Consider the following 20,566-nt stretch of genomic DNA (forward strand, 5'->3'; position numbering starts at 1 on the left):
TTTTTTTAACATGATGTTGTAAATGACAGGATATGGAGGGTTCATGCTCTTAAAAAATGTATAGTCTCCTCCCAGCACTTTGGGAGGCCGAGACGGGCGGATCACGAGGTCACAAGATCAAGACCATCCTGGCTAACACGGTGAAACCCCATCTCTACTAAAAAATACAAAAAAAAAAAAAAAAAACTAGCCAGGCGAGGTGGCGGGCGCCTGTAGTCCCAGCTACTGGGGAGGCTGAGGCAGGAGAATGGCATGAACCCGGGAGGCGGAGCTTGCAGTGAGCTGAGATCCGGCCACTGCACTCCAGCCTGGGTGACAGAGCAAGACTCTGTCTAAAAAAAAAAAAAAAAAAAAAAAAAAAAGTATAGTCTAGTAAAGAATACATGCAGATAAGCAGGAAATGAAAATACTGTTTATTAAGTTTGTAATAGCAGTGTTACAGAGTTTATGTAGGGGCAGAGACTTTTGGAAGTGTGACTCAAAGCAGGCTTCCTGGAGGAAATGACAGTTAATGAAATAAAGTATGAGGCCGGGTAGTGTGGCTCATGCCTGTAATCCCAACACTTTGGAAGGCCAACGCAGGAGGATTACTTGAGGTCAGGAGTTTGAAGTAAGCCTCTGAATAACATAGTGACACCCTGTTTCTACAAAATATATATATATACACATATATATTTATTTATTTATGTTTTGTTTATTTACTTTTTTAAACTAGCATGGTGGTGTGTGCCTATAGTCTTTGTTACTTGGGAGACTGAGGCCGAAGGATTTCTTGGGCCCAAGCGTTTGAGATTGCAGTGAGCTGTGATCACGCCACTGCACTCCAGTCTGGGTGACAGAGCAAGAGCCTGTCTCACACACACACACAAAATTGAGCTGCAATATTTTTTTGCAAAAAAAAAATTATGATAAATAAAAAAGTGTAAAGTATAGAAGAGAGTTAATCAGGTGAAAAAGTAAGGGCAAGAATTTTTTCCCCAACAAGAAAGACAAATATGTCTTTCTTCCAGGGTAGAGAAGGAGTACAGCTTTCTTAGGCAGTCAGAAGTTTTACGTATGTCTTTAGTGGAGTTTATGATTGGGGGAAAGATGGGAGCAGTGAAGCTAGAGAGTACAGTAGAAATCATCTGATGTATGGTACTGAATGCTAGCTGTTTTGTGTTTTCAACTACGAGAAATGGACAGCCATGGAAGAGTCTTAAGCAATAGAGTGACACTGTGTAGATTTAAGTTCTTTGAGATACTGACTGTAGTGAAGAATGGGTTGAGTTGGGGCAACATTGGTGTCACAGGAGGTAATTAAGACTCTGTTTTAGAAATAGTAAAATAACGTGGTCTGGGTGATAACAGCAATAATGAGAGAAGAGAGCAGATTCCATATTTTTATGCATAGAAATAGCAGGATTTTCTAATTTTCTGAATATGGAAAGTTAAAGAAAGGAGAAGGAACAAAAACACATTTCAGTGAGATGCAGAACATAAGAAAAGCCCTGGGTTTGAATAGAAGGTGATGAGTTTGGTTTTAGAAATATTTGAGTTGAGATTCTTCTTAAATATTATTAACTTCTAAAAAAATGAATTTATAAAAATGTGTAGCAGATATATAGTTATATGGTGATTAAATGTAAAGCTAACACTATATATGTTTTATTATACTTGCATTTTTTGTATTATAATTAGTCTGTTGGAATTTATTAAATTCCTTATTTGAAAATGTTTGGTTTATGAATTATAATATTCTCAAGGAATAACTGTCTAAAAAGCAAATTTTTAAAAAAGTGGCAGATATATAGCTATATGGTGATTAAATGTAAAACTAACACTATATTGTTTTATTATACTTTGCATTTTTTTGTATTGTAATTAGTCTGTTGGAATTTATTAAATTCATTTTCTGAATATTTCGTTTATGAATTATATAACATTCTCAGTCAAGGAATAACTTTGCTTTGTCTCTTTCTTAGGGAGTTTTTACGTTTGGCAAGTCCTTTAAATTGTGGTGCCTGGGACAAAAGACTGCTAAAACAATATAGGGTCCACAAACCAAGTTCACTGAGTTATGAACCAGAGATGAGAAGTAAGTTGACTTTTGAAATTTCCTTTTTTGATTTATTTTATGAATGAAAATCATGTGAGGGCTGAATATTATTTCAAGAAGTTTGTGAAAGCAAAGAAAGAGAAGGGTTTATTGTTTAAGTAGAGAAACAAAAAATTGGGTTGATTGAGGAAGGAGGCAGTTGAAGTGAGGAGGGAATCATTGGTGTTTGAAGGATCCAGAAGAGATAAGAATTATGGGCGGAACAACCCTTGGCTTGGAAAGGAGATACCTCTTTCTCAGAGGATTCATAATTTCTTGCCTTCCGTGAGTAGCCTTTGCTGCCTGGACTGAAGAATGGTTGATTATTGTTGACAGGCTGTGGATTTGCAGGACAGCTACTGGAGGAACACATGGAGAATAGGAAATTAAAAATACTGATAAAAGTAGTTGAACTGATACATTAATCCCGCTTATAGATTGGATAGGGAAAGAAACGAAGCCAAGTGGCTAGTGATAGGCTGAGAGAAAAGGGATAGATGGCCACTTTGGAAGGAAGTAGTGATCATATATTTCAGCCCCTTCATTTTTCAGGTGACAGTTCTGAGGTCAGGTTAAACAAACTTCACCCATTATTTGAGTCTTAATTTTTCCTCATACAAATTATTATCAGTGATTAGCAAATACTGTGTTTGTGTTTCAGAAACTTTAAGATATTCTGAGTTCTAACACTGTTGTATTAGAGAACAGAAATGATTGCAGTTTTTCATGTTAACTAATATACAGCTCCTGGATGCATATTTTGTTATTGTGATTTTTTTGTTATTATTTTTGTACTTTACACAGTTAGTTAGAATTGAGTTGTGATTTCCTTTGCTAAGAGTAGAAACAAAAATAGTTCCTTTCCCTAAGAGAATATTTGAAATATTTATATAGTTGCCTGAATATCCAGCACATTTAGAAGGAAAACAGTTTCCTGCACTCATGTAGTTTATTTTGAGAGAGAATATTTTCTTCATTACGTTTGTAATGTGTCCCTGGAGAGATAATGACAATCTGTTTAGAATTTGTCTTTTTATTCTTGAAATTGTTACCCTTTTTATAAATATGGAAATCTTTCAATTAAAGTACTTTTATGATCGCACATTTCGTTCTAATAATTGTAAGGAAATAATTAATAATGGGGAGAAAATGGGAGAAGCAAGTTTCTGCCATTTATCTCTAATTTGTTTTATAATAAAGATGACCTGTTTCTTTTCATTTTAGTGCTCTAAAATTGTTTACTTTTCCCTCAAAGAGAATTAATAAATCATAGTTTTGTGAAATAAAAGTATTACCTGATTTGTAAACTATTAACTGAGATTTATAATTAAATTACATTGTATCAGTGGCTTTGATGACAATTATTTGAGATGTTTATTTTTATTTATACTCTTAGTTTCCAACATTTCTGCAATGTGCATATTGCTTTAGTAAAAAAGGAAATGCATGCTATTAAGTTTAAAAATAAACTAAGTACATTAAAACTGGATAATGATCTTGGCACTTAAAAAGAAAATTATTGTGTATTGAAACTGAAGTGGTATTTACAAATAAATCAGCCTTGTAAAGTTATTTTAAAATTCCATATGACATTTTCCCAAGAGATTTCCTTGACTTACAGGTAGTATGATCACATCTCTGGAAGGTCTGGGTACTGATAATGTTTTTAGCTTACATGAAGATAACCATTACCGGATAAGCAAGAGCCTGGTGAAATCTGCAGAAGGAAGTACTGTACCCCTGACCAGGGTAAAGTGTCTGGTCTCCATGACAACCCCACATGACATCAGACTTCATGGGTCATCAGTTACTCCAGCTTTTGTTGAATTTGACACATCGCTTGAAGGGTTTGGGTAAGAAATTTGCAAGGAAGCCAAGCTTTATTATTTTATGCCTCATACTTGCCTTTACAAATAGATCTTTGGTTTTAAATATACTTAATTAAAATGTATTTTACCATACTTAATATTTTTTAATTATTGAGTTTTTTGAGCATGATATTTTAAGATTACTACATTTAATTATTTTTGTTTGTTATACTAAATAAATTGATATGACATAGGAACCCAAAATCTTAGGCCTATGGGCCAAATCTGTTTTGTTAGTAAAACTTTTGCAAATTTTTTTTTTTTGTAAATGAAGTTTTATTGGAACACAGCCACAGTCGTTTATATTTCCTATGGTTGCTTTTGTGCTAGAGTGTCAGAGTTGAGTAGTCATGATGGAGACGGTCATGATGGAGTAGTCATGATGGTTCACAAAGCATAAAATATTTATGATTTGGACCTTTCCAGAAAAAGTCTGCCAACATCTGATGTAATAAATATAAATGTATGTATAGATAATATATAAATTAAAATTAAATTGAAAAGTCTTTGGGTTTTATCATCATCTATCCTTCAAATTACCTAGCATAATAATTTATACATTATAAATATTCAAGAACTGTCACTTCAAATGAGTAAATTATTTCAAGTGGCAGCAAAGATTATAGTAGCAGAAATGGCAATAATGAATCTGTAAAGAATCTAAAAGAGTTCATGAAGTCCAACAGCCTTAAAATAGACACAAATGCTAATATATCTAGTAGCTAGATCTGTTAGCTATTAGAGTTTTTTTCTTTTTTTTTTCCTTTTGAGACAGTCTTGCCCTGTCGCCCAGGCTGGAGTGCAATGGCGCGATCTTGGCTCACTGCAACCTCTGCCTCCCAGGTTCACACTCTTCTCCTGCCTCAGCCTCCCAAGTAGCTGGGATTACAGGTGCACGCCACCATGTCCAGCTAATTTTTGTATTTTTAGTAGAGATGGGGTTTCGCCATAGTGGCCAGGCTGGTCTCGAACTCCCGACCTCCAGTGATCTGCCCACTTCAGCCTCCCAACGTGCTGGGATTATAGGCGTGAGCCACTGTGCCCAGCCTTAGAGTGTTAATTCATAATTTTTGTCTATACTAGTTGTTTGTGGGATTCTTATATGGATTGAAACCTCTGTGTTTTAAGAATATTATCATAGGTCATTATCAAACAATAGATTAAAACATGGTTGGGAATAGTCAAAAGCAATCAGTGGTAACAAGAGTGACAGAAAGGGGCACGTGGGAGTTTTCCTTCAGTGATGAAATTGTGCTAATGTCTTGATTGGGTTTATACATTAGAGTATGTTGCCATATGCATTTTGTATCTTAATTTTTTTAAATTTAAATTAAAAATGTTATTTTGGGAGATTTTAAAATTATGTCTTTTGATACCCTTACATGATTAAAAGAAGGGAAGGGCTTTGCGAGGCATCCAGATTTATTCCATGATATTTTCTCTAGTCAACATTAAACACTGGCAGTTATTTCACTGTGGTAAGTGCACAGTGTTAAGAGAAGGAGTCATTGATCTCTAATATGTATGTTGTCTTTTCTTTAATAGCTGTCTGTTTCTGCCCAGTTTGGCCCCTCATAATGCTCCTACGACTAATACCGTCACGACGGGTCTTATTGATGGAGCTGTGGTCAGTGGCATTGGTTCTGGTAAGTAATATTTTCTTTCTGCTTATGATAATTTTTTTCCAGTACATTATATTTATTTTAGAGTTAACATGCTTTTGTTGGCATGTTTTTAAAAATATACATATTAATCCACACAAACTTTTTTTTTTAATTTTTACTGTAGGTGAAAGATTCTTTCCTCCTCCCTCTGGCTTAAGTTACTCTAGCTGGTTTTGTATTGAACATTTTAGTTCTCCTCCAAATAACCACCCTGTCAGACTTCTTACTGTTGTACGCCGAGCAAATTCTTCCGAGCAGCATTACGTGTGCCTTGCCATAGTTCTATCAGCAAAAGACCGATCTCTTATTGTTTCCACCAAAGAGGAACTCCTCCAAAATTATGGTCAGTATTTGTTTTTTCTGTTTTCTTCTTTTGATTATAAAAGTATTACAACTTCATTTTTGTATTTATTTTAAAAGTCCAACTGTAATAACTTTTCAGCTTAAATTATTATAGCATAGAACAAGTTATATGAAACATTGAATATTGCTTACCAGTGAATTTTAAGGCACTTTCAAAAGAGACTTACAAAACAGTGGAGGGAGTGAGTACCTAATAAGAACTTACCTCTACTTGCCAAGAAATCACAGCTTTTCCTAGGAAAGCAGGTTGCTTGTTTGATGTATTTTGGTAAGGATTAACATTGGCTGTGATTCTGCTTAACTAATTAATATTCATTGAGCACCTGCCTGCCATATGTGCCACACTGTGCTAGACACAATAACATTTCAATTACCTTATCCATCACTCACCTTCAAGATGTAATGCCTACTATATACTATTTTATAACTCGAAATCCCTAGTTTTCTCCAACATGCCATGACTTTACAGTGCTGTACAGTAGATCTCCAAACTCAAAGCATTTTGTATAAATGTGATTTTTTTGTCATCTAATTTTGTTCTTTTAACTAAGTAAAATAATATCACATATTAATTGACATGTGGTTGGTGTTCAATACACATTAATTTAATATGAATGTTAGTCTTTAAAGATTGTAAGGTTTCTTGACTTAGTATTCCTCATGGTACCTAGCACAGAACTAGGCATCAATATAGTTAGTACTTTAAAATTCTTATTATGATGCTTTATTTGTCCCTTAGTAGCATTTGGTCCCGTTGACTAATTCGTCCTAATTAAAATTACCTCCAGTCTTGCATTCTGGAATACTCACTATTTCTCTGATCTTTGTTTTGCAATTTCCTTCCATCTTGAGCTTTCTCTTCTGTGTGCCCCTCAGAAGTAGTGTTCTCCAGTGTTTCACCTTTCATCTTTGTACTTGACCAGCTCTTCATGGGAAAAACATCGTGAACTAGTATTGCTTTAAGTCTTTTTATCTCAAGGACTGTGAAGTCAAGGTTTTTTTTTTTTCATTTGTCTATGTCCCAAGCTAGGTCCTCATATTTCCAGCTGCATATTAAACACCTCCACATAAACGGTATTCCAATAAACATCTCAGATTCTAATATTCCTTCTTTATAAAACCTACATCTCCTTTAGGAGGCTGAGGTGGTAGGATTGGTGAAGCCCATGAGTTTGAGGTTGTAGTGTGCTGTGAAGGTGCCACGGCACTCAGCCTAGGAGAGACACCCCGTTTCAAATAAAAACAAAAAACCTACATCTCCTTATATTTTCCTGTGTTGATGAATGACACAACCACTGCCAGTTAGCCTAGCTAGAAACCTTGAGTCAACTTGAAAATACCAACCCTTCCACTAAGTCTTACTGTAATACTCCTCCCTAATATTTCTCAAATCTTCCCTTCCTCCCTGTGCCTACTTCCATAGCACTTGTTTAATAGTCTTCATCTCTTATCTAGACTTCATGGATTTTAATTTTTAATTTGTTTTTGTCTGCTTATGCTATTTGAATCTCCCACAAACAAAATTATTAATCTTTGTAATCTAGGCTGCCCTGTCTAACACAGTACCTAGAATGTATTAGGCATGCAGATATTATGTAAACATATAAATGCATGAATAGAGGAAATGAATGGCCTGAGAAGGAAACAATGAGAAAAGTGAATAATAATGGGGAATTCGAAGACACCCTGGAATTTAATGGAAAAGTTAAGGAGTGGATCTGGAGATAAATCTGTAAACTAGGAAAATATTTTCTAACTCTTATCTCATTTTTATTACTAAATGTAATTTGCCAGGTTGCTGTAGTCCATATATAATTAGAAATGACGGTAACATATGCGTTAGTATTGCCAGGATTCATTCTCCCAACAGCTATAACCCATTACGATGCCTAGGAAATTAAGAGTTGTCATGAGTTGTCATAAGCCAGTTGGCTCACTGAGATATCCTGACATACCACTCAGTGCTGGAAATGACTTAGTTCAAACCTAAGTCAGAAAATGAAACTCTCAACAAACGTTGATAAGGAGTATCTTCTTCAATACTTGAGAAGACTTATAGTCTACGAACCAGGGAAGGAAGAGGGACAAGTTCCTTGTTTCACCCATATGTTCATATTTACTTTCACCTCCATTGGACCATAACCCTACACCTTTCAAGACTTTAGGACTCTGCTTTCTGCCTAGTTTATTCAGTTCCTATATCAAGTAACCTCATGGATAAGATTTTTGCCTGTGTAACAGTCTTATCAACAGACATACATTCTGAATTGCCATTCTAAAATATAATCTTGGTATTTAAGTATGTGCAGATATTTTAATATTCCAAAATTAGAAATCAGTATTTTATTTGCATTTTCTTCTTCATGTCACATAAATTTTACTTTCAGTATGTTTACTTGTTTGTACATGCAGTGAAAAATATCGGATCTGCTTTAAATTATATGGTTACAGGTTAGCCCTTTTCTTAATTTTTTTTTTTAAATGAGTATTTAAAATCTGGTTTTCCACTGCTGTCTTGCCACTTGTTAAGTACTGATAAAAGGTAAACTAATTTTTATTTAGCTTAACATTAAGATTAAATTAATACGAAACCATTATTTATTAGCATGGTCTGGTAACATATAGAATAGCAAAGAGGAGCCAGATTGGAGTCAGGAAGTAATTGTAGAATGGTAGCAAATCAGAATATGTTTATATACATGAGGCAAAGTTGTCTGATAAAGCAGGAAATTTGGATCAACAAATACCTAGTCTATGCTGTAAATCATCTCCTTCTTACTACCTTTTATTATGGACAGTATGGCCACTATCTAATAATAGATAGTTGTCATCTTGTATCATCAGGCATAGCATATAGCAAGAATAAACTTTACATTTTTCTTGGTTCTTTTTCTAACCCATACTGTAACCAAATCAATGTCAAAAAGTTACAGCGCGTTATTGTTGACTATAGTTACAGTGCTGTAGAGCAAATCTCAAGCTTTTTTTCTCTTGCTTCACTGAAACTTAGCGCCATTTGATTAGTAACTCCCCATTTGCCCCTCCGTCAAGCCCTTGGCAACCAACATTTCATTCATTGTTTCTCTGAATTTGGCTATTTTAAATACCTCATATAAGTGGAGTCATGCAATATATGTCTTTCTATGACTGGCTGCTTCATTTAGCATAATATCATTAAGCTTCATGTATGTTGTCAGATATTGCAGAATTTTCTTCTTTAAGGCTAAATGTTATATTCCATTGTATGCATATACCGCATTTTCTTTATCTACTCATCTGTCCAGGGGAGTACTGATACCTCTCTGAAGTCCTGATTTCAGTGATTTAGATAAGTACCCAGATATGGTATTGCTGGATTATATGTTAGTTCTATTTTCAGTGTTTTGAGGAACCTCCGTACTGTTTTCCATAGCACCTGCAGCATTTTACATTCTCACCAACAGTGCACAAGGGTTCCAATTTCTCCACATTCTTGCCAACACTTGTGTTTTGTTTTTTTGGTAATAGCCATTCTGACATGTGTGAGATGATACGCCACTGTGCTTATGATTTGGATTTCCTTGATGATTAGTAACACTGAGCATTTTTCATATACCTGTCTGCCATTTATGTGCCTTCTTTGGAGAAATGTCTATTCAAGTTCTTAGCTCAGTTTTAATTGATTATTAGTTTCTTTACTATTGAGTTCTAGTAATTTCTTAGGTATTTTTGACATTAATCCCTTATGAAATACATAGTTAGCAAATATTTTTCTCCCATTCCATAGATTGCCTTTCACTTTGGTGTTTCCTTTACTATTCAAAAGCTTTTCAGTTTGAGATAGTCCCATTTGTTTATTTTTGTTTTGGGTGTCAACTAGTCTCTTTTTAGTGTTTATCATAATATTATTGTCTCTTTATTCTTAGGTATTTTTTACTTCGTTAGCTAACTTTTGTTCATTGTAACTTTGATTATACCTATATTTCCTGAGCAGAAGAGAGCAAAAATACATTCTAGGTTTCACTTCTTACTGCTGGTAAGGGTATTGTATGAATTATCTCTTTATTTTTATTTATTTATTTTTTTGAGATGGAGTTTCGCTCTGTCACCCAGGCTGGAGTACGGTGGTGCAATCTCAGTTCACTGCAACCTCTGCCTCCGAGGTTCAAGCGTTTCTCCTGGCTCAGTCTCCCGAGTAGCTGGGACTACAGATGCACACCACCATGCCTGGCTAATTTTTGTATTTTTAGTAGAGATGGGGTTTCACCATGTTGGTCAGGCTGGTCTCGAACTCCTGACCTCAGGTGATCCGCCCACCTCAGCCTCCCAAAGTGCTGACATTACAGGCGTGAGCTACCGCACCCAACCCGTATTATCATTTTTTTTCCAGAATTGTATTGTTACTCAAATCAGTCTGCATCATTATTTTGTTTTAACATAAAGTTAAAACATGCTGATCTAGATATGAATAATTTGAATAGGGATGGTGTTGGAAAAACTTTCTTATGTCTTCCCCCCTTTATTTCAGTTGATGATTTTAGTGAAGAGTCCTCATTTTATGAAATTCTCCCATGCTGTGCTCGCTTTCGATGTGGAGAGCTTATTATTGAGGGACAGTGGCATCATTTGGTCTTGGTAATGAGCAAAGGCATGTTGAAAAACAGTACTGCAGCCCTCTATATTGATGGACAGCTTGTTAACACTGTAAAGGTAAGAGTATGTGCACTTGTAAATCTACCTGCTTTATAAGGTAGTAGTTTGGGGTGGGGGTGGGGGTGTGTGTGTGTGTGTTACAGTGATATTTTTATAATTACTTTCTTAATTTTAAGTTGATGTTCAGTACCCATTTGAATAATATGTTAGACTTATGTAGCCAATTCTTACCATTTTATTAGAGAAGAATAGAAATGAGGGCTTATAGGTACTAAAGAAGTTGCTGAATCTACAAGAGCTTAAACCAATTTGCTAGGTGCTTTTTCATAATAGAGGAACCAGTTGAAGGATTCTTAAATAACGGTGAACACACAATTTTGTCACTTCATTGCTGTTGCTGTAATTTAGTCCAGAAGACTTATATTCTTTAGAGCTAGAATTGCTTTTTTTTTTTGTTTTCTGATCACCCAGATTAGTCCCTGATAATGATAGTAGGTATTCAGTTCATTGTTTTTTGAATGAATGACTACATAAACATTACTGTAGATTGTGATACTATTTAGAAGAGAAAAAAGAGAGTTGATTATCGTGTAAAGAAACAGGTGAAACTCCCTTTTTCTGAATGAGAATAAATACTGCTTGTTACTTTGTACAGAACTCAGCTGGCAAACTCTGAAAATTCTTGACCTTCTAAAAGTTAGTATCTTTTTTTTTTTTTTTAAGACAGTGTCTCGCTCTGTCGCCCAGGCTGGAGTGCAGTGGCATGATCTCAGCCCACTGCAACCTCCAACTCCTGGGTTTGAACAATTCTCCTGCCTCAGCCTCCCAAGTAGCTGGGACTACAGGTGCGTGCCATGACGCCTGGCTAATTTTTGTATTTTTAGTAGAGATGGGGTTTCACCATGTTGGCCAGGCTGGTCTTGAACTCCTCACCTCAGGTGATCCTCCCATCTCAGCCTCCAAAAATGCTGGGATTATAGGCAGGTATCCATTTTAGAGCGATCACTTGAAAGAAAAAAAGACAAAGTTTGTCCTTGTGTGTGAATTAAAGTTAAAAAAAACACTGAAACCAGCAGCATCTTTGAATATATTTCCTTCCTTGATGATGATGATATTTTATTGTGGCATTGTGTTTCAATATGATAAACCCTAAAATGCACCTTGTGGAATAGTCGTTGATTTATTTGTATACATGATTACATTTGAAATGAGTTTGTAGATTCTCTAGTACATTGCTCCTTCATTCATTTTAGTGTCATTAAAAATAAAAATGGCCTCAGCTTGTAGAGTTGTGCAATAGGAAATTTATTATTGATTTATTTACATCATCGTCGTCACTGTCCCTGTCAATAGTCACAGTAGTGTGAAATCAACTGTAGCTCACATGTTGGTCTTCATGATTGTGCTATTAATATCACCAAGAACTGCTGTTTAGTATACAGAATAATGAATAGGATCTGAAGCTGAGATGTTATGACACAGCAGTTAATGGAAATGTCCTTCATCCTATTAAGCTGCTTCAGCAAGAAAAAGCAACTTAAATTCTTTGTCTCTTATACTGTACTTAATTATGTATTTATTATAATAATTTATCTCTATAAAACAATTTTCATCAGTAATTTTAGTTAACAGACTCACATTGAAGGTAACATACCTAATTTCAAGACTACTTTAATTCTATAGTGGAAAGCTCTCTTTATATCAGCACAAAAATTTCAGAGAAGCATCATTAACCTGATATGCAAACCAGCCATTGACAGTATCCCTATAATTGCTTGTTGCCATTTCTAGCATTAAGGAGTTTATCTGTGTTAGAGAGTTGGATAAAAGTTTTAGCTACTATACCTGGTCCTCAGTTACAGATCCCAGTATCGTGCCTTGCCCTTCCTGTTTCTCGACCCCAGATGTTTTTGTGCATTTGTAAAGTTGTGTGACCTTGGGATAATGAAAATATATATGCCAAAGTAGTTATTTTCCTGGGGAAAGTGTTCACATGTCACACATTTGCTTTTGTCTTCCTTACAGCTTCATTATGTTCACAGTACTCCAGGGGGTTCAGGTTCAGCAAATCCACCAGTGGTGAGCACGGTCTATGCCTACATTGGTACTCCACCTGCCCAACGCCAAATTGCTTCATTGGTTTGGCGCCTGGGACCCACACATTTTCTAGAAGAAGTTTTACCTTCTTCAAATGTTACTACCATTTATGAACTTGGACCAAATTACGTTGGAAGCTTTCAGGCTGTATGTATGCCATGTGAGTAACTTATTTTTAGTTCCTGAAGCTGTGTGAAATTTAACTCCTGCAATATAGATGCATGTGTGTGTATGAAGTTATACATACTGTTTATCTAGGAAAAGTGCCTTCTCCTTCTTTAACCTTCTTCAGCAGGATACTCACTCCTATTTAAAATATTTTCCTCCACTGATCATACTGCACTTTCTGGATTCTTTGTCTTTATGCCTGATCGTTTATTATCCAGTTTCTCTTACTGGCTCCGAGATATAGGTATATGCCCTCTAGGAGTCTAACTGTGTGACACTCTTCTCTTTCTGTGATTTCTCCTGTTACAAGAAGCAGTTTAAAGTATAGCCATTCCTGTTAAAGGAAGAACAGATAGGTTCAATACACACACATATATTCTCTAGATTAGATCATTTAACATTATTTTTCCTCACTTCTTTACTCCAAGCCTACTTTTTGTTATCCTTTCTCCCAAATGAAATTTAGACTCAGAGGAACTGATATTAAGCTGGCAATTCCTTGCTAGTACTTCTTGCAAATGATGTCTTTCACTCCCTTGTTCTGATTCCACCAAGAATCTCAGAAGAATTAGGACAAGTATATTATAAATGGTCATAATCCTATCATTTAGTAATTTATCTTTTCACTCATTCTTAATTTAGATGGTATCTAATAAAAGCTAACACTTCTTGGTCTCTTACTGTGTGCTAAATAAGTCAATACAAATGAAGGATGTAGCTGTTCTGAGCCCTTCATATGTATTTATTCACCTCAAAACACTGTGAGTTAGGTACTGTCAGTATTTCCATTTCACAGAAGAGGAAACTGAGGCACAAAAACATAGGTCGCACAGCTTTTAAGTGATAAAGCAAGATTCAAACTCAGGCCATGTGGCTTTAAAACACGTGCCTTTATTAATAACTCTTCTGCTTTGTTGTCTCGAAGAATACAGGCAGGCATATCTGAGTGCTTTTTTAGGGGAGGGGACATAGTGCTACATGGCTGATAGGTATTTTATTCATCTTCATTCCTTTTTCCTTTGAATCTAGGAGGACATGTTTTACAATTCGTCAGATAACATTAAAACTTTTCTTCCTTTACATTGTGCTATATTTTAAACATGTTTTAAGAGTAGCACTTAGAATGTAGAACTCTATGGCTAGATTTCTTTTTCCATTTTTTAATTAAAGAAATAAATGAAGAGCTGAGAAGTAACATAGTTTTTAAGTTTACCTCTCTTATTCTACTTTAAGACTTTCAAGCCTCCTCATTTAAAAAGGATAATAAGAATAAAAAGCTTATTTTAAGATGAGAACTACTGATGATTTTGAAAAGAATTATTCTTCTTTTGAAGGTAAAGATGCAAAATCCGAAGGGGTAGTGCCATCCCCTGTGTCATTAGTACCAGAGGAGAAGGTGTCGTTTGGCCTCTATGCACTCTCTGTGTCTTCTCTAACAGTGGCAAGAATCCGGAAAGTGTATAACAAATTGGATAGCAAAGCCATTGCTAAGCAGGTAGGCAGGATGATTTCTTGGTGTACTATGGCTGATTCTCACTGGAAACATATCTCAGAGTCTCATATGGATACTACTCAATTATGAGTGATTGCTAAAAATCATGCCTTTCATGTGTTGTTTGTGTTTGGTTAATTGACTTAAAATACAGGCCAAAACACATATAGATATGTAACTTAATTTGGAAAAGTGACAGTTTCTGTTATGAGTACATAATTCATATTAATTTTTTTATTTTTATTGGCAATTAAGAAATTTAACTTTAGAAAACTAATGAAAACAATTACTGTTTTTAAGGCTACAACTCAGCTTTTTAATGAATGACCTATTATGTGCCAGGTGACATTCAGTTCAGGACATAGCAGTGGATAAAAAGAAAATTTCTGCTCTTATGTTTCCTGCATTCTAGTGGAAGAGACAGATGATAATACCTAAACAAATAACCTAATCGTAAAGTATGTTAGAAGGTGATGAGTGCTATGCAGTAAAATAAAGCAGGGAAGGGGAAAGAGAGAAGTTTCAAGTTTTAAATACGGTGGTCCAAGGAGACGTTACTGAGAAGGTGAACTTTGAGCAAAGACTTGACAGGGATGAGGTAACAAGCCATAGGAATAGGGAGCATGGGATATGCCTATGGGTATGGGAGTGTTTTGTATTCCAGGAATACAAGTGCAAAGGCCCTGAGAAAAGTACTGTATGCTTGCTTGCCATGGAGACATGTGGCTAGAATAAAATTAGAGAGGGCGCAGGCAGTAGGAGAGGAGCCCAGAGTGGTGATGGGTCCCAGGTTGTTTAGGATTCATGGGGCAATTGTAAAGACATTGGCTTTGATGGAGAAAGATGGGAGACATTATAGAGTTTCAGACATAGGAGGGAAATGCTGTAACTTACATTTTATCACTATGACTTCTATTGAGAATAGACTGAAGAGAAACAAAGGTAGTAGTAGGGAGACAAGTTATGAGGCCAATACGGTAAATAATTCCTATGAGAGATGATGGTGGTTTTAACTTGGGCAATAGCAGTGGTGGTGATAAGAAGTGATCAGATTCAAGGTGTATATATATATATATATATATATATATATATATATATATATACACACACACCTTGTATATGTGTATATATACATATATACACTTTTTTTTTTTTTGAGACGGAGTTTCATTCTTGTCACCCAGGCTAGAGTGCAATGGTGTCATCTCAGCTCACTGCAACCTCCGTCTCCCGGGTTCAAGTGATTCTCCTGTCTCAGCCTCCTGAGTAGCTGGGATTATAGGCATGCCACATCCAGCTGATTTTTGTATTTTTATTAGAGACAGGGTTTCACCATGTTGGCCAGGCTGGTCTCGAACTCCTAACCTCAGGTGATCCGCCTGCCTCAGCCTCCCAGAGTGCTGGGATTACAGGTGTGAGCCACCCCACCAGGCTCAAGGTATATTTTAAAAGTAGACCTAGCAGTTTTGGGTGATAGAATGTGGAATGAGTGTGAAAGGTGAGAGAGTTAAGGAGTCCAGGTTTTTTGCTTGAACAGCTGGGAAAATGGAGTCAAATTTTGTGATTAGTGAAAACTACAAAAAGAGTAGAGTTGAGAGGAATATTGAGAATTCTGTTTTAGAAGTTTGAGAAGTGTATTAGACATCTCAGTAGAGATTTCAAGGCCATTGAAAATATGAATCTGGAGTTCATTTATACAGGTGGTGTTTAAAGCCATGGGTCTACATGTATTCACCAAAGCATAGACGTAGATAGGGAAATGGAAAGTTTTAAAGACTGAAACCTGGGACATTCCAGTGTTACGGAGTTGGGGACATCAAGAAGAACCAGAAAAGACTGAGAAGTAGCAATCAGTGAGAAGGGAGAAAAACCAGGAGGGCCTAATGTTGTAAGATCAAGGATTCACTGTGGAAATGTCTCAAGTGGTCACAGTAAGATGAGAAGTGAGGACTGACTATGAGTCAGTGAGTGTGACAAGCCATTTTGGCTGATTACCGTAGGCAAAGTCCAAGGGGAAGGAAATCAAGAGACCAGGAACTGTAAGTATTGACAACTCTTATGGAGAGCTTTGTGTGTGTGTCTGTGTGTGTGTGTGTATACATACATACATATATTGACACATGTACATATCTAAGGAACATAAACTGTACATAACTCTATAGTGAACAACAGAATTAAAGTTATATTTGACTTGAAAATAGATCTTGTGTTATGTGTGAATGTACTAAAATGTAAGATTCCTTTATGTAGGCAATTTTATCTATAAACTCTTGGATAACTTACGTTTACTTGGATATGGAATAAAGCTCATATGTTCACTGATCTGAAATACTGCGAGGCAGTTAGTGATAACAACCTTTAAACTACCAAAGAACTTCATTCAGAAAAACCCCTGAAGCTGTGTCTCAAAATCCTCTCGCCATCTTTATCTCAGTAAATTGTGTTTAACTTACCTCCTATGAGTTTCCACACTTTGGAAGCGTTTGTACATTTCCAAAAATAAACACACCCAGGCTGGAGTATGGCGTGCCAGTGGCACGATCTCCGTTGACTGCATCCTTGACCTCCCAGGCTCAAGTGTTTCTCCTACCTCTGCCTCCTGAGTAATGCACCACCAGGCCTGGCTAATTTTTTGCATTTTAGTAGAGATGGGGGTCTTGCCATGTTGCCCAGGCTGGTCTCAAATTCCTGAACTCGAGCAATTCCCTTTCCTCTGTCTTACAAAGTGTTAGGATTATAGGGATGAGCCATCAGGCTGGACCTAAATGCCATTTTTCGGTATTCTGATAAGGGAGGAAAGAAAAGATATGTTACCATTCATGTGTTTGGGTTTTTTTCCAATCAAAACATTGAAACTGTTCTTATATAATTACATTATTTTCCTTTCCTATTTTTCAGTTAGGCATTTCCTCACATGAGAATGCCACTCCTGTGAAGTTGATACACAATTCAGCAGGACATCTTAATGGATCTGCACGGACAATTGGGGCCGCTCTGATTGGATACTTGGGTGAGTGGACTTGTCTTTGTTGTTTCAGACTTCTTTGTTTGCCATCAAGTTTGCATTCACTTTCCTCACTTGAGGGGCAGTATTTAATTTCATATTGTACAGCCCTGACCTATAGTGTACGTGCAGTATTCAGAGATTAAATATAACAATCTCAAATTCCAGTCAACTTAAAATTAATAACCTTTCATAAAATCCCACTAACTTTTACATATCCACCATGGAATACTGTACAACCATAAAAAAGAATGAGATTATGTCCTTTGCAGGGACATGGATAAAGCTGGAAATCATCATCCTCAGCAAACTAACACAAGAACAGAAAACCAAATGTTGCATATTCTCACTCATAGGTGGGCGCTGAACACACGGACACAGGGAGGGGAACATCACATACCAGGACCTGTCAGGGGAAGTGGGTCGAGGGAAGGGAGAGCATCAGTACAAATACCTAATGCATGTGGGGCTTAATACCTAGGTGACAGGTTGATAGGCGCAGCAAACCACCATGGCACACATTTACGTATGTAGCAAACCTGCACGTTCTGTGCATGTATCCCAGAATATCCCAGAACTTAAAGTAAAAAAAAAAAATCCCACTGTTTCCTTCTTGTCAGTAATGATCAGCACTGACTATATAATTTCATGTAATTTTTAGGTAAATTTCAAATTACATTTAGTGACAGGTATCAAAATTCAGAACTATTATTGATTGTTTCATGATTTGGTATATAGCTCATGAGTTTCGTTAATTTAGAAATGAGCTAGAACTAAGAGCTTCCGAGATAAACACTATGACTCAAGCTATAATGAAAGTTGAGAGTGGACATTCTACAGAGCCTTGTACATGTCTGCTTAAAACATTGTTTTTGTTTTTGTTTTTTTGTTAGATAGGATCTTGAGACATAAACCAATCAGGCCATTCAAAATTCAGAACCAGTGATTGTGCCTTTTAATGTGCAAATCAATATATAATACTGGTTCCTTTTTAGATTAATAAAAAGTTAGTGTTGTGCTGGTCAGAATCCAACATGTTTATCAGTCATTGGCAATTTTTATTGTCCCAGTGAATTGCATAAATCTTTGTTTTTCTTTTTTGATAATATCTCATTGAAGAAAATTTTCTTTAAAGCATATGGTAGTGTTCTTTTATTCAAAAAATGCTTATTGAGCACTGTGGTATGTCCTTTTCAAAAGTATAGCAGACCTGTGGTATAGTGGAAAGAGCAGTGAGCAGTAAATAAAGAGTTCGGAGACTTAGGTTCCAGCCCCTGTTGTGTCACTGTGTGATATTATGCCATACAGTTAAGCTCTATGAACTTCAGTTTTCTTGTCTATAAACTAGTAATCCTGGCCCTAATTACCTTAGAGCTAGTTTTCAAAATCAGCACTGTAATATATGAAGGTATTGTGGGCTGGGCATGGTGGCTCACACCATGTAATCCCAGCACATTGGGAGGCCTAGACAGGAAGATTGTTTGAGCCCAGGAGGCTGTAATGAGCTGTGATTGAGCCACTGCACTCCAGCCTGGGTGACAACGAGACCCTGCCTAAAAAAAAAAAAAATGGAAAAGAAGGAAAGAAAGTATTGTGGGCCGGGCACGGTGGCTCAAGCCTGTAATCCCAGCACTTTGGGAGGCCGAGACGGGCGGATCACGAGGTCAGGAAATCCAGACCATCCTGGCTAACACGGTGAAACCCCGTCTCTACTAAAAAATACAAAAAACTAGCCGGGCGAGGTGGCGGGCGCCTGTAGTCCCAGCTACTCGGGAGGCTGAGGCAGGAGAATGGCATAAACCCGGGAGGCGGAGCTTGCAGTGAGCTGAGATCCGGCCACTGCACTCCAGCCTGGGTGACAAAGCAAGACTCCGTCTCAAAAAAAAAAAAAAAAAAAAAAAAAGTATTGTGAATACTGCAGAGCACATAGAAATATAATATGCATGTTAGTTTTATTTTTTACAATCTCTATCTTGGTCAGCAGGCAAGTGACATTCAAATAATGCCTCTTTAAAATGTTAGGAATGTAGGTGTGATTTTTTTTAATTGACACACAGTTCCAGGACTGTGTTTCTATAAACTTACACTCTCCTAAAGTCAATGATGTACTGTTACTCAGATTACTTAACCAAGAGAAGCTTTGGGTAATGGTCAGTAATGTGCTTTGCTTGGTTTATCTATAGGAAGTACATCATCCCCACCAGGATGGCTTCTCCAAGCTGTTCCCCAGTTCACAGAGTTAAAGTGATTTTTATTGTCCCCAAGGTTATTCCCCAGCAGACTCTAGTAAGGCACTCTCACTGACTCAGAAATTCATTCTCAAGACCACTGCACTTTTGAGTACAGCCCAAAGCTACACAGTAGAAACATTTGTGCTTGCTGAAAAGCCCTGCTCTTCCCTGCTCACTCCTCTACACCCAGTCTTCTCTAAAAGTATGTAGATTAGCTTTTTTCTTTTTTCTTTTATTATTATTATTATTATTATTATTATTATTATTATTACTTTAGATGGAGTCTCCCTCTGTTGCCCAGGCTGGAGTGCAGTGGCACGATCTCGGCTCACTGCAACCTCCAACTCCTAGGTTCAAGTGAGTCTCCTGCCTCAGCCTCCTGTGTAGCTGAGATTGCAGGCACATGCCACCACACCCGGCTAATTTTTGTATTTTTAGTAGAGACGGGGTTTCACCATGTTGGTCAGGCTGGTCTCAAACTCCTGACCTTGTAACCCACTTGCCTCAGCTTCCCAAAGTGTTGTGGTTACCGGTGTGAGCCACCGTGCCCAGCCAGCCTTTATTGCCTTGTCCCAAATCCTACCTTTAATGCTTTCCCTAGAATTTGCATTATAGACAGAAGATATTTTTAAAATAAAACATTACTAATTAAAAACTTTTCAAAATAATGTATACAGTTCTTGTTCACATAGGGAATTTATCTTAATTATTTTTCACTATCTTTTAATCAGGAGTAAGAACATTTGTCCCTAAGCCTGTTGCCACTACTTTGCAGTACATTGGTGGAGCTGCAGCCATCCTGGGTCTGGTGGCCATGGCCTCTGATGTGGAAGGGTTATATGCAGCAGTCAAGGCCCTGGTTTGTGTGGTCAAGAGTAACCCACTAGCCAGCAAAGAAATGGAAAGAATCAAGGGCTACCAGGTTTGTAACTGTAAAACTTTGCCTTCACTTCACCTGGCACCTAAAATA

General features: G+C 36.7%; 1 protein-coding gene across 2 annotated transcripts in view; it reads left to right on the top strand.

The window, feature by feature from the left end:
• Positions 1-20,566, top strand: part of WDFY3 (WD repeat and FYVE domain containing 3) — a 312,187-nt gene that overhangs the window by 187,367 nt on the left and 104,254 nt on the right. For both annotated transcript variants that reach the window (XM_030915939.1, XM_030915944.1), the window contains 9 exons: positions 1,965-2,077; positions 3,699-3,930; positions 5,491-5,591; positions 5,734-5,952; positions 10,480-10,661; positions 12,630-12,861; positions 14,204-14,364; positions 17,260-17,371; positions 20,328-20,518. In XM_030915939.1, coding sequence (XP_030771799.1) covers positions 1,965-2,077; positions 3,699-3,930; positions 5,491-5,591; positions 5,734-5,952; positions 10,480-10,661; positions 12,630-12,861; positions 14,204-14,364; positions 17,260-17,371; positions 20,328-20,518 — 1,543 coding nt within the window. The remainder of the gene's footprint in view (positions 1-1,964; positions 2,078-3,698; positions 3,931-5,490; positions 5,592-5,733; positions 5,953-10,479; positions 10,662-12,629; positions 12,862-14,203; positions 14,365-17,259; positions 17,372-20,327; positions 20,519-20,566) is intronic.

This window comes from Rhinopithecus roxellana, chromosome 2 (assembly GCF_007565055.1).
Source record: "Rhinopithecus roxellana isolate Shanxi Qingling chromosome 2, ASM756505v1, whole genome shotgun sequence".
NCBI lineage: Eukaryota > Metazoa > Chordata > Mammalia > Primates > Cercopithecidae > Rhinopithecus > Rhinopithecus roxellana.